This window comes from Malus sylvestris, chromosome 13 (genome assembly GCF_916048215.2).
Source record: "Malus sylvestris chromosome 13, drMalSylv7.2, whole genome shotgun sequence".
In the NCBI taxonomy this organism is placed as follows: domain Eukaryota; kingdom Viridiplantae; phylum Streptophyta; class Magnoliopsida; order Rosales; family Rosaceae; genus Malus; species Malus sylvestris.
This window is the reverse complement of record NC_062272.1, coordinates 6,031,322-6,045,174: the sequence shown is the minus strand read 5'-3', so window position 1 is coordinate 6,045,174 and position 13,853 is coordinate 6,031,322. Positions and strand designations below refer to the sequence as shown.

The window sequence follows — 13,853 nt, the reverse complement described above, 5'->3', positions numbered from 1 at the left end:
CAGCAGGCATAGAGAAAGAGGATTTTATTGCTTACTTGTACTTCAAGATGGTCTGCACCGGACCAAATATCTCTTCGCGAGCTATTCGCATGTCATCCTACTCCACGGGACAGCAATGTTTTGATCAATATAAATATATAATCACGTTTCGGTTTCTCGATAAATATTATGGTTTTTATGATCTGCAATGTAAATTAGTACCTGAACATCTGAGAATACGGTGGGCTTAATATAGAAACCCTTTGTGCCAACCCTCTCTCCTCCGGTTTCCAGTTTAGCTCCAGCTTTAACACCATAATCTATGTACTTCAGGATCTTCTCAAATTGATCTGAATCGATCTGATTTAGAATACAAAAACGGAAATGCAGGTGAGGCTGTGTAAACAACATTCGACAGCGGTATGTTTAATGGTCAGAGATTAATAGAGGTGTCACTCGTTTTACCTGAGGACCTTGCTCAATGCCCCCTTTGAACGGGTCTCCAACAAGGCGTCTCTCAGCACGGGCTTTTGCTTTCTCTAGGAACTCGTCATATACTTTTTCATGTACAAAAGTACGAGAACCAGCGCAGCAGCATTGACCCTACAAACAGAGGTGTCATGTAATCAGCAAATGGATTTCTTTGCCTCTTAGAATCAAACTTTTTTCTGAAGACAATGCTTAGATACCTGATTAAAGAATAGAGCGAAATGTGCCATCTCAACAGCCTTATCTACATCAGCATCCTCACATACAATGAACGGGGATTTCCCACCAAGCTCCAAAGTTACGGTCTTAAGATTGCTTTTGGCAGCCAATTCAAGTATTTTTTTACCTGTGTCAGTTGATCCAGTAAACGCAACCTGTGGAGGGATGAACGGTAATTTTAGCAGGAACATTGCAATCAGATAACAAATTGATGCAAAGTTGCAAACTGGAACACTAGCAGACGCATTACTATTACTCAAATTCGTTGCAGCCTTGAGCAACATTTGTTCATCATGAGTTTGGAGAAGTTATGCTTGATTAAAAGATGTTATTGCGGATATAATAAATATTTGAGAAATTCTCAGTTCTTATGAACTTATATAAGATGGCTAATTACAAGAAAGAAGCTTACATTAATTATACATTACCTTATCAACGTCCATATGACTAGCAAGAGATGCACCGGCAGTTGGACCAAAACCACTAACCACATTCAAAACACCTGGAGGAAGTCCGGCCTGTGAAAAAAAAACCAAAAGGAAAATCAATCAGCATTAGTAATTGAAATATCAATGTGAAAGCTCATTCACATAATCCACTCGCAGCAGGTTCAACTCAAAACGGAAAGTTGTTAAAATCCGTCAAATCAGAATGAAAGGTAAAGCACCACAGTAAGCATGGAAGGGCGGATTATCTCTAATAATTTCAACTGGACTCGAGACACCATTGAAGCAAATGAGACCACATCGAAGCAAACGCATGGGAAAGTGAACTTATCAAAAAAGGTGACGCAGAAAATTTTGATTCGTGAAGTACCTCTTGCAACAGGGTTGCTGCATATAGAGCAGACAACGGTGTCTGCTCTGCGGACTTCAGAACAATGGTGTTGCCGCATGCTAAAGCAGGCGCAACCTTCCAAGCAAACATGAGAAGAGGGAAATTCCATGGTATAATCTGACCTGCAACACCGATAGGTTCATGCAAGGTTTGCACATGATACTCTCCATCCGCTGGAACCGTGAGACCATGAATCTTGTCCGCAAATCCTGTGGCATATCCAAGATCAGAACATAAATTTTGTTCAAACTCCATAAAGCATAAGGTGTAGTTGTGTAAAAAGGTCCATACCAGCATAGTAACGAAAAAACCGAGCCACCATTGGTACTTCAATTTTAGCAGCCTGTTCAAATGGCTTCCCATTATCCCAAGTCTCAAGGGCTGCAATTTCATCATTGTGCTTTTCAATCAAATCAGCAAAGCGGAAAAGGACTCGTGATCTTTCCTGCAAAATGATGTTCTATTAGAAAAATTTGAACAAAGCACTGAACTTGAAACAGTTCACATAACCATATACTATCATTGAACAAGTAAAATGAATAGTTACATAAGCTGTCATCTTAGGCCACGGTCCTTCATCAAAGGCCTTGCGGGCAGCAGAAACTGCGCGGTTTACATCTTCAGCATCGCCTTCAGCGACATGAGCAATCACTTCCCCAGTCCGGGGGTCCAATGTGGGAAAAGTTTTCCCTGAGACCAAATCCAAGCGTCACACGAAGAACCAGAAAATGCTAAATTGAAGTTAAATTACAACAACATGAATGCTTGACACAATGCTGAGAAACACAAACTGTTTAGACAACTCGTGAAGGAAAAGAAAGATCACCTGATGCAGAATCTACAAATTGTCCATTAATTAGAAGTTGAGTATAATTTACTTTGACGGATGGAGAGATTGGTGACTCAATGGAAGCATCGGTGCTATATTTACCAATTCCTCTAACCACAGAAGAAGACCTCCCTGGTTAAAGTAAAATCAAGTCAACTGAGTAAAAAATATAAACGGGGTAGAACTACAAATGTCAAATATCCAGTCAGAAAATACTACAAACACCAAAATTAAAGAAAAGTACAGGAAGATAGACATTTATGATTATTAATATTTCTATATTGGCAGATGATATTTTAAACTACTATAATCTACGAAGTATGGAGACTTCAACTTAAATGCAAATAAACGGACACATTATGCTTTGACTAATTAATCAAACTCATGTATACTTAAGTAACATATTTGATCACCAAATAGTGTGACAAATGACATGATAATGTGGTAGGGACATCTTTTGAGATAATCATGACTAATGTGACATATTGCTCGTTAAATAGAAGGGCTATTTCTCCTAAAAAAATGCAAGTTGGCCAGTTGGGTACATATATGATTGAGTTGAGATTCTTTTTAATTTTTGTGTTTGAAGTCTAAAAATTCAAAGATTTGGATAGTTGAAGAGAGAAAATAAGAGATTCAGACCTTAGGATGGGCTGATAGAATGACTAATAAGGATAGTAAAATTTAAAATGAATGATCTGAATCTCTAAGATTATCATTTTTGAACACACAGATTTGGAAAAGATTTTATTTCTATATCATAGAAAGATACAGTGGGTGATTGAGAAAAAGCCAAAAGCCACCGTTGAGTTTGACTAATAAGAAAAGCTAAAAGTCAGAAATATGGATAGCAAGAATACTGAAATGATCATCTCCGGATTTCTTCGATCAAATCCACCAAGTTAAAGAATCAAGGTTCTTAAAATTTGATTAAACGGCTAAAAACATGAGTCATTTTAAAAGTTATATTAACTTTAGCTGTTGGATCAAATTTTAAGAATCCGAATTCTTTGATTTGATGGATTTGGTGGAAGGGATCCTTTCTGAGACAGATTGTCTACCCTTCGGTTACCATGTTAATCTTATCTCATCTTATTTGTGCGACACGGTTAAACTATGTCAATACTTTATAACATGAGGGCAGAAAAACCGATCTTTCCGGAGGCCTACATCAGCCAGCAAAGAATAAGCCAGTGGTGGGGTCGGTTTCAGGGCCACTTGAGATCAGAGATCCAAAAACGCATGCATCTAACCCTCCAAAATTCTACCTAATCTATTTCATGGAAATCCAAATTTTGTTTATTCAAACAAAGAAAATTTTAATCAAACCACAATAAAAAAATAAAGGGAACTGATTTCACACTTTTTTTCTTATCCAGAAAAATCAAATGACGAAAATAAACAAGTTACGTCGAAAGAAAAAAATGTGCAGAAATTATTTTTTATTCAAATGTCAATGTAAACTGAAGAAAAACTCAAGAATTCAAGAAATACAATTTATGATTATCAAATTCAACATGGGTTTTGTGTATTTTGCAAAATTTTACACCCAAGTTCTGAAAATTTCGAAAAAGATTCAATCTTCAGTTCTTCATCCTACATTTTTCTCACCAACCAAACAAAGATGGCAGCTAATGCATGATATTACAAAATGCAGATCACAAACCGATCGGACCCGTCGGCCATATGATCCAGGCAGCAGAATATAAACAATAAAAAAAAACACAACAGATCGAAAAGGCGTTGGAATTGGGGAATTGGGTTAGTAGATTGATTACCTTTGGAAAACATAGAAGCAGAAGTGAAGGAACGATTCAAAAGCGAGCCGACCCTCCGAGTCACCATGATCGATAGTTTGCAGCACCACCACTGATCTCTTGCTCTCTCAAGGTGACAGGTGACGGGCTTCAAGGTGCAACTCCAAAGGTGTGATATATACAATATGAGAGAGAGAGGCCTCAAAATATATAATTATACAAAATCAAATGCACATCAACAGTTAGTGGGAATTCCACAAAGATAGGCGTTTCTTTTGCTGCTGCTGGAAGGTTGCAAACTTTATTGCGTAATATTATTGTATTATTGAATTGTTATTACTGATTGGCTCACGAATCATGGCCAACCCACCACACTCACAAGAGATTTTTCAACGTGTTTGAAACACAAAATAGTACTTCAGACAGTATATATGTAGTATTTCGAGCATACTGAAAAATCAATTTAAATGAAAAATGAAAGCATGTAAAATCTTCATGTTTATGTTTCTTGGATTTGGATCTCATCCAAATTCTCTTTATGAAGATCCTAAAGATTCTCTTTGTGAGGATTTCAGAGATTCTCTTTCACTACCTATCTGTATATCATACATTGTACGATCAGAAATCATTTTGAAATTTTTATTTAAAATTACATACAAACAATACGTAACGAAAGCTGACCGCACGACTACCTGAACGGTGAGAATGTTTGAATCCCTAGAATCCTCACAAACCAATGCAAGAAAGTAGATTTGGAGTGAAAATTATCATTGTGGCCGGAATATAGGGTAGAATATCACATATTATATAGTTATAAAAAAAATTCTTTTCAAGTATCTCTTAAATTGTATAATATGTGTTGTTCTACCTTGTATTTTGGCACACTAAAAAACCTCTCCAACTTGGGAGGGACATTCCCATTTGGCGCTCTGAATTGACTTATCTTAAGTTTAGGTGTCCAAATTGATAACTGCTGGTGTTTGTGTGGCATAAAAATTATCACATTTGTGATCTTGATCAAGTCAAACAGTTCTTAGAAGATAGTGTGTTTTGGAATTGTGACTTTTTACAAAGTAATTTTCTGCTATTAAATGATATTCTTTGGGTGATAAATGTATGCTTGTCAAACCAGAGAGATAATCATACACCAGCTCAAAGTCTCAATTTTGAAAATTGACCTTTAGAACTAAAGTTAAGAATCTTGATCTTGAGTGCAACATCTGTCTTTGAGAAGGAAATCTTAGGTAGGGTCGTAGAGCTTCCTGATTAGGGAAACTCTCATATTGGGTGAGATCAACATAAAATGAGATCAAAATACATAAGATCTGCTATTATTGTTTTTGGAGAATTGCCCTACGAATAACGTGATCGGGTGTCCCTACACAGGGTTTTCTCGATTCTTAGGTTAAGTTTATTGTACTCATTCCAACCGGCCTTCCACTATTTTTAAATGAAATTTTGACCTCCAATGAGCTTGATTAGCAGGAGAATTGTACCGTGCGTTTTGTCCCATTGGTTTGTCATTCCCTTAAATTCTTAACAACCAACTTCAGAAATCGCTCTCAAGATTTCTACATTCGGCATTACTTGTTATTTATATCAATAAAATATTGTGGTTTGATTGATTCTTAACTAATTGTTTGATTAACAAAATGCTAATCTTGTTTAGATTAGCCTGCATAATACATGACACGACAGAGCTATCTCACATACACCAGCTTTCTCTCTTCTGCAATTGTTGCGGAGCAGCTTTTGATGATTACTTATACGCCTTGGGGCACAGGGCAAACCGGACGGGGCACAGGGCACCCCGGACAGTGCAGCTCTTCTTAAACTCGACAGAGCAGACAGACTGCTTAATTTCAATGAATGGTATTAAAGATGATGTTTTGAGTTGTGGAATTGACAAGCTAACAAATGGAGCCGGCGGATGCTCTGACTACACGAAAGTAGATGTTTTCGACAATATGAGGAACACATTGGAAAATTTAGATGAAGATTGTAAGCTTTTGGGCACGGGCGAAAAGTCCGAGCAGGATCAGGCTTGTAGTGCATGTCTGAGAAGGTGGGAAGAGATTGTAGCATCGTTGGAAAATGAGTCGTCGTCGTCAAAACTTGAAGCTGATACTTGTGCTTTTGCAGTTTTGGTAACTTTAACAAGCAGGAGGATTGATGATGAGAATTGGGTTTCAGCACTGTATGAATGCCTTGGGGATCAGAAACTTTCAGAAGGTATAGGCTGTCAAGAAAGAAATTGATACTGTTTCATGTCTTCATTTTTTACAACAGTAAGTTGTATCATTTTGTTAAACTGTTGGAACTGCTTCTGCTATTAACTCATAAGCGCTTTTACTAAGAAATGAATTTAGAAACAGTAGTCAGAAACACTTTTTGTTGTTAGAAAATTCTTTGAGCCCTTATAGAAGCAGTCCCAAACAGACCCTAAACTGGAGCTGAGTATCGCCTTTGCTTCCTTTGCAGATGTGTAGAGAAGTTCAGGAAGTACGGGTGTAAACTTGAAAACAGGTAATCTAACTTCCTAATTGTCACCACAACCATGTCGGGAAGTCGCTGGCAGTTTTTTTTAAGGTCAGTCATGATAGTGTTTTGATTAATTTCATGAGAATGTCAGGTCTGTGGATTCTATGTGGAGGTCTGGCAGGAATTACAGCAATAATTCTCATTGCAACATGGACCGTATGCAGAAAAAGGACTCATGAGAGTATTTTAGCTCGAAAAGATGGTATTTCTGCAACAAGTTTCATATCTTACTAGAAATTAACATAACAATTGTAAATTGTTGCTGACCTTGTTTTACTGGACAGCATCAAATGATTTACTTTCTGAAGAATCGGTCAGCCTTAAGATATCAAGCAAGGAAATCTATTCAGCGACCAACAATCTAAGCGCAGTCAACTTCATTGGCCAAGGCGGAGCTGGTAAGAATCTCCTAGAACGGTAAGAAAATTGGTTAGTTTTATGTAGGGTTTCTGTAACTTCAGGTCTGAGTTTGAATATGTTGAATAGTTCGGGAGCAACTCGAAATTAGCCATAATGTTTGGGTAGTTTTTATGTAGTTAATCCGAAGTTTCCCTTCTGATACCATCTGATAATATTTCCAGGAAAGGTATACAAAGGCATACTATCAAATGCGAAACATGTTGCAGTGAAGCACATAATCAACGATGGATCTGTTTAGACATTCATGCGCGAAGTAACGAGCCTTTCCAATGTTAGACATCCAAACCTTGTAGCTTTGCTTAACGAGCCTTTCCAATGTTAGACATCCAAACCTTGTAGCTTTGCTTGGCTCTTGTGTGGATGTAGAAGAATATTTCCTGGTCTATGAACTGTGTCAAAATGGGAACCTTTCGGAGTGGCTATTGGGTAAGTTCCCATTTCCATTCGTGTAGATTTTCTCAGGCGTTTTCATCATTTGGAAGGCCAATTCAATCAAAGCTGATTGCAGGTAAAGATAAAAATCGACCATGGAGAACGAGACTTGAGCTTGCGATTGACAGCGCTAGGGGTCTTTGGTTTCTGCACACTTATCCGTGAGGCTGCATTGTTCACCGTGATATCAAGGTAGGAACATATATTTTTTCTTTACGCCGCCACTGTAGCTGTTCGTTTACCACTCTTTTCATCCGACTTCTTTTCTTGTCGCATTCCCAACTGGCAGCCAACAAACATTCTCATTGATGAAAACTTTCGATCAAAACTGTCAGACTTCGGGTTATCTAAAGTTATGGACTTGGGACAGTCTTATGTGAGCTCAGAAGTGAGAGGCACATTCGGTTATGTTGATCCTGAGTACCGAAAGAATCACCACGTAAATGCTTCAGGAGATGTCTACAGTTTTGGAATAGTTTTTCTGCAACTTATCTCAGGGCGCAGGGTTATCAATCTAAACTCAAACAAACCAATGCCTCTTAGTAAAATGGTAACAAAGTTCATACTTTTTCCCCCACATATTGGCAAAACTATTTCGAGTCCCTGATTCGGCTTCTTATGTTCCTCATCTTTGTTCTTCAGGCAAGGGCTCTCACAACAGGAGGTGATGTAACAGAATTCGCAGATCCCAAACTTAACGGGGAGTATTCCGGTAGAAGCTTTTGACCTTGTGTTCAACCTAGCTTTGTCGTGCACAGGACTAAAGCTGCAGAGAAGCATGGAGCAAGTGGTATCAAAACTTGAAAGGGCACTTGATACCTCAACCCGAAAACAGTCAGCTTCTTTTACCCTACCAATCAAGGCTGGAAATCGGAGAAACTCGAGCAGATAGTTTTGTACATTGAAACAATCATGAATGATTTATTAGTGATTTTAAATGGAAAAAGAATTACAATACATTGCAATATAACAATGATTTTGTACAAAGCTTCATTGAAAAAAATAGAAGCTGTTCATATCATACATACAGTCATTAGCTCTTGAAATAACCGAGCCAATAACGAAACCAAACCAGACAGATAATCAAACTAAAATAACACGATAAGTATGAAAGTGCAGAAAAGGAGATTGGGTGTTACATACCTCATATTTAAGATATTGAGCGTGCCGTCTCTGAGCTCCGCTCTACTGCTTATGCAAAGGATGACGAACTGATCGCTGCTTATAACCAAGTGATCCACTTCAAGAAGGTCGTTGACAGGCTTGAACCTCAAGTGTTGGAATTTCAGGGTGCTTTGAAGATCAATGATAGTTTGAAGAAGGAAGTGGAGGAGCTGCAGCGCGTCCGTGCTAGTCTGCTCGAGGAGAATGAGCAGTTGAAGGGTGAGAAGGCTAGGCTCGAGGCTTCGCTTACTCAGAGTCAAGCTGATTTCTACAAGTTGGATTATGTAGACCATCTCTTTGGGCGGCTGGCTGACTTTGAGTTTTCTGGTAAAGACTTCGAGACCTTCTCCATTTCTTCAGAAGAATTGCTCGCCTTTACTTCCGAGGCTTCCATTGGTGAAATAGTTAGAGAAGCTGATGCCCAGGCTAGAGCAGCCGGGGGTAGATCGTTGAGTGGTGTCGCTGCTGAGGGTGCCACGGCTGCTGAGGTGTGGAGACCGAGTAGTCACGGAGCGTCCAAGCTGTTGAGGAGTAGTCTTGTAGGTAGTCTTTAGGATTTTCTTCGTTTTACTTTTTGCTTTTTGCTTTGCTTGAACTCATTCGATATTTGCTTGTCGTTTATCAATTTTGCTAGAAAATTTTATAAACTCACTTCTTTCACTTTTCTCCATCTTTGCTTATTTTGTTCATGCCCTAACCTTTAGACTTTATAGACCAGTGGCAGGCATGCTATTTTTCTATAAGCAGACAGGCCCGCGTAGCCTATGTAGCCGTAGGTGTTGGTGTAAAACTTTACAAAGTTGTTAGCCATAAGGTTGACAGCCAAACGCCTTACTTACAGAAGCAGACAAGTCTGCATGACCACTAGGCTGTTAACCTTGGCTTTCTCCAATTATGTGGGTTGTGTAACAAGTATCACAACACTTTAGGACTTGGTGTAGGTCGTTCCGCGCTTTGGCAGAAATGAAGCCCATCGATTGCGTAGCATGTCGACAATGGATGAAGCTTTGTATATGCGTGCTAACTTGTTTAACCTCTCCTAGAAACGTGCGATTGTATAATTTTAGTGCGGCTTACTACTCGAAGGGCAAACCGTAGGTAGTCTTTTGGAAACCGTAGGCTACCTTAGTGCACTTGGTAGCAGCTTTAGGGTCCCAAGGCAGCTGTCCATAGGGCGTATTGTGTAATGTGCCCCTTCCGTCTCTGAGGCCCAGTTCCTCGCGGATTAGGCCAAGAGACCCAAAATCCTTCAATTAGCTAAGCTTTGAAAAAAACCATTGTGGCTACTTCTAGAAATCCCGACGCAAGCCATCGTGCATCTAGTTATACTAGGGCAGCCAGGCTCATCCACGTCTGGATATTCAGAGTGTTGAGTTTATCCTCCTGTTTTGGAGAGTAGACCCATGTGGTTGTCTGAGAATTGGTTTACCCTCTCGCATTAGAGAACATGGTTGGTCTTTCAGGGGGGTGCAATTCCTGCGATGAGTCCCTAAGTAGGGCGTGATCTTCTTTTGAAATGCAAGAGTGATCAATTGTTGTAAGCATGTAGTTGAGCCAAGTTGTAAATTACTTCTGAATTCCTCATTGAAAAATGAGTGAAATGAACAAAAAACTTGGCTGTAAAGTAGATACTGCATAACAATTGGATAATTCTCGGCTCGCGAAGTGGTGCCCGTTGAGCTGCTTGAGTTCTTCAGGGTTCAATGTAGTGAGAGGTCACACATGGTGCTTCCTCAGATTGTAGGCCTTCTACTGCTTTTCAATCTCTTTGTCGTTCATGGTGGCGAAGGTGTAATTACCTTTGCCGCCTACCCAGCTGATCTTGTACGGACCTTCCCATATGAGATCCATCTTTTTTTAGCCTTCTATGCAGGCAGTGATGAAGGTTTTCCTTAGGACTAGATCTCCAGGGTTGGAACTGCCGGATCTTGGCCCTTTTGTTATAGCTGGAGAGGAGCTGCTGGTGGTAGGCTGCGATACGGGTGATAGTCTGTTCGCGCTCCTTCTATGCCAGATCTAAACTTATGGCCAGCTCATTACTGTTTTGCTCAATGCTTAGCAGTAGAGTGCTAATACTTTGCACGATGACATTGGGAGGAATAATTGCTTCTAAACCAAATGTTAAAAAGAAAAGAGTCTTACCAAAAGCTCGTCGCTTGGTCGTGCGATATGCCCATAGACATCCGAGGAGTTCGTCTGACCATTTTCCCTTCTTGTCGAAAAGGGATTTCTTGAGGCAGTCGAGAATCATCTTGTTGGATGCTTTGGCCTGCCCATTACCTTGAGGATATCTCGGCATGGACATGTACTGCTTGATGATATACTTTTGGAAGAACTTCGCCAAATCTTTACCTATGAATTGCGGGCCGTTGTTGGTGACGATAGATTGAGGGATGCTAAATCGGCAAATGATGTTCCTCCATATGAAGTGTTCTATGTTCGTTTGAGTCGTGGTTGTCATTTACTTCTATCTATTTGGTGAAGTAATCGGTTGCCACGATCATCATGCCTTTGCCCCCAGTAGCGGGCGGCATTGGCCCTACCAAGTTGATTACCCATTACATGAACGGCTAAAAACTCATCTGCGGGTGTAGTTTGCTGGCAGGCAATGCTAGTACCGGCTTGTAGCGTTGGCAGCGATCGTATTTTTGTATTAACTCCTTAGCATCTTGGTGCATGGTAAGCCAGTAATAGCCTGCGTTAAGAGCCTTTTGCACTAAAGATAGGTCTCCATAGTGATTTCCACAAACATCTTCGTGGATTGAGCTTAGAACTTTTAGGTCGTCGGAAGACGCTAGGTAGTGGAGATGTGGTCTACTGTAGGATCTTCGAACAAGAATACCGTTCCACATGTAGTAGTATGCTGCCTTTATTTGAAACTTTCTAGACTCCAACCTTTTTCGTGAGGAGAGTGTTATTGACCAAGTAGTCTATTATAGAATTATGTCAGTTGGAAGTAGCACTAACTTATGACATATCGGCTGTCAGCTTCGCTTCTATGCTTAGTTTATCTAGATACTCCACCAGAATTGAACGTTTGAGTTGGTGGTCGAGGGCGGAGCCTAAGTCGGGTAACACGTCAGTGTGGGTGTTGTCTGCCAGCAGAACTTGAGTAAGGGTGTAAGTCTGAAATGCCTCAAGTTGCTTACGTAGCTTATCTAGGTATTGCGTCATCCTCGGTTGTTTTGCCATGTACTCCCCAGTAGTCTAGCTGGTGATTAGTTGGGAATCAGAATGAATTGCAAGCTTTTTCACTGCCAAGTCTTTTGCCATTCAGAAGCCTGCTAGTAGGGCCTTATACTCTGTTTCGTTGTTGGATGCTTTGAAGCCTAAAGTAATCGTTTGCTCGGGCATCGAACCATCTAGGGTGACAAGGACCACGCCTGTTCTTGAGCCTTTGTAGTTGGATACGCCGTTAACATGCAAATGCCAGAAGTCTACATCGGGTGGAGCAGGCACGACTAAGTTGTGTTCGGCTATTTTCGAGGCGTCGTTGTGCCGCTCTGTCGCGTTGCCTAGGCTAGGCGTAAATCCTGCTATGAAGTCTGCCAAAACTTGGGCCCTTATCATCGTACGGGGTCGGAAAACTAAACTATATTGGCCAAATTCCAACACCCATTTCATCACTCATTGAGAAGCGTCTGGACCATGTAAGATTGATCGTAGAGGACATTGAGTCATGACGATGATTATATGAGCTTGAAAGTATGGTATGAGCTTTCGAGCCGTAACAACTAGTGCCATAATTAATTTCTCGATCTTCAAATATCTAGTTTCCGCATCAAGGAGAGCATTAAAAGTGTAGAATACCGGTAATTGGGCCCCCAACTCTTCTCATATGAGGGTAGAGCTCACTGCTACTTATGAGACTACCAAGTAGATGTATAAGCCATCCATTATTTCCAGCTTGGATAATAAGAGAGGTGATGTGAGATACTTCTTCAGGTCTTGGAAAGCTCTTTCGCACTCATCATCCCATTTGTCTCGTTGTGCCATCTTGATAGCCTTAAAAAAAGTTTGCATCAATCAGTGGACCGCGAGAGAAAGCGGTTGAGGGTGGCTAATCGTCCAGTCAAGCTTTGGATCTCCTTCAAGTTAGTTGGAGACTTTATCTCTAAGATTGCTCGGATTTGTTTGGGATATGCTTCGATTCCTCGTTGGGTTATTAGGTACCCTAAAAATCTGAATGAAGATACTCCGAATGTGCATTTAGCAGGATTAAGCTTCATCTTGTACTTTCTAAGGATGTCAAAAGTTTCTGCCAAGTTACCGATGTGATCTGATCGTTGCCTGCCCTTTACTATGATGTCATCGACATAGACCTCCATGGTTACTCCAATTTGCTTCTTAAACATCATGTTTACTAACATTTGGTAAGTGGCTCCATCGTTCTTGAGGCCAAAGGGCATGACCTTAAAGCAGAAGGTGCCCCGTTCGATCAAGAACGTGATTGTCTCCTTGTCGGGCTCGTACATGGCTATTTGGTTGTAGCTGAAGTATACGTCTAAGAAATTAAGCAGCTGGGTCCCAGTAGTCGAATCTACTAATTGATCGATTCGGAGAAATGGATAAGGATCTTTTGGGCATGCTTTGTTGAGGTCGGTGTAATCTATGCAAACTCTCTACTTGCCATTCTCTTTCTTCTTCACTAGCACAACGTTAGCAAGCCATGCTGAGTGCGCTACCTCTTCTATGAATCCGGCTTTGAATAACTTGTCAATTTTAGCTTCGATAATCGTCACCCGCTCGGGTGTGAAATGTCTTCTATTTTGGATCACCTGTTTGGCAGCGGGGTCGACATGCAGCTTTTGGCGAGCTATCTCGAGGTCGATGTCGGGCATGTCAGAAGGTGACCATGCGAAGATGTCACTTCCCTAAGGAAAACTGTGAATTCTTCCTTTTCCTTCAGGCTCAGACGTGAGCCAATTCTAATAGTTTTCTCCGGCTGCTGGGGATCAAGAACGATGTCCTTAGCGTCTTTTTTGGGTTTTCATCCTATCTCATCTGCTTATGCGTCGGTTTGGACACCATCTTCTTGATCCATTTGCGATAATTGCTATTTGGTAACTTCATCGTCCATTTGGACCTTGGAAACCTCTACGGGGGTAAAGGTCTTATTCTTTGATTCATTCAATACTTGCACAGTGCATCGTCGAGATGCGGCCTGGTCAGACTTAATTTCTTCG

At 40.4% G+C, this 13,853-nt stretch overlaps 2 protein-coding genes across 12 annotated transcripts in view; one reads left to right on the top strand and one right to left on the bottom strand.

Moving 5' to 3' along the window:
* LOC126595989 (probable LRR receptor-like serine/threonine-protein kinase At1g07650) overlaps window positions 1–8,462 on the top strand; it is a 29,867-nt gene extending 21,405 nt beyond the window's left edge. The window contains exons 7-8 of the mRNA XM_050262396.1: window positions 7,793–8,053; window positions 8,146–8,462. Of these exons, the coding sequence (XP_050118353.1) occupies window positions 7,793–8,053; window positions 8,146–8,229 (345 nt within the window). The 3' untranslated portion in view covers window positions 8,230–8,462. The remainder of the gene's footprint in view (window positions 1–7,792; window positions 8,054–8,145) is intronic.
* Window positions 1–13,853, bottom strand: part of LOC126595990 (aldehyde dehydrogenase family 2 member B7, mitochondrial-like) — a 38,504-nt gene that overhangs the window by 12,675 nt on the left and 11,976 nt on the right. The window contains exons 1-10 of one of the 11 annotated variants that reach the window (XM_050262397.1): window positions 4,132–4,447; window positions 2,351–2,485; window positions 2,072–2,214; window positions 1,816–1,969; window positions 1,504–1,733; window positions 1,116–1,205; window positions 669–842; window positions 445–582; window positions 202–339; window positions 36–97 (exon numbers count right to left, since the gene is read on the bottom strand). The exons of 3 other annotated variants lie outside the window; for them this stretch is intronic. In XM_050262397.1, coding sequence (XP_050118354.1) covers window positions 36–97; window positions 202–339; window positions 445–582; window positions 669–842; window positions 1,116–1,205; window positions 1,504–1,733; window positions 1,816–1,969; window positions 2,072–2,214; window positions 2,351–2,485; window positions 4,132–4,198 — 1,331 coding nt within the window. In that variant the 5' untranslated portion in view covers window positions 4,199–4,447. Of the gene's footprint in view, window positions 1–35; window positions 98–201; window positions 340–444; window positions 583–668; window positions 843–1,115; window positions 1,206–1,503; window positions 1,734–1,815; window positions 1,970–2,071; window positions 2,215–2,350; window positions 2,486–4,131; window positions 4,449–13,853 lie in introns of those variants that run through there. 7 more of the 11 variants (XM_050262408.1, XM_050262401.1, XM_050262406.1 and 4 more) reach the window with 7 other exon arrangements.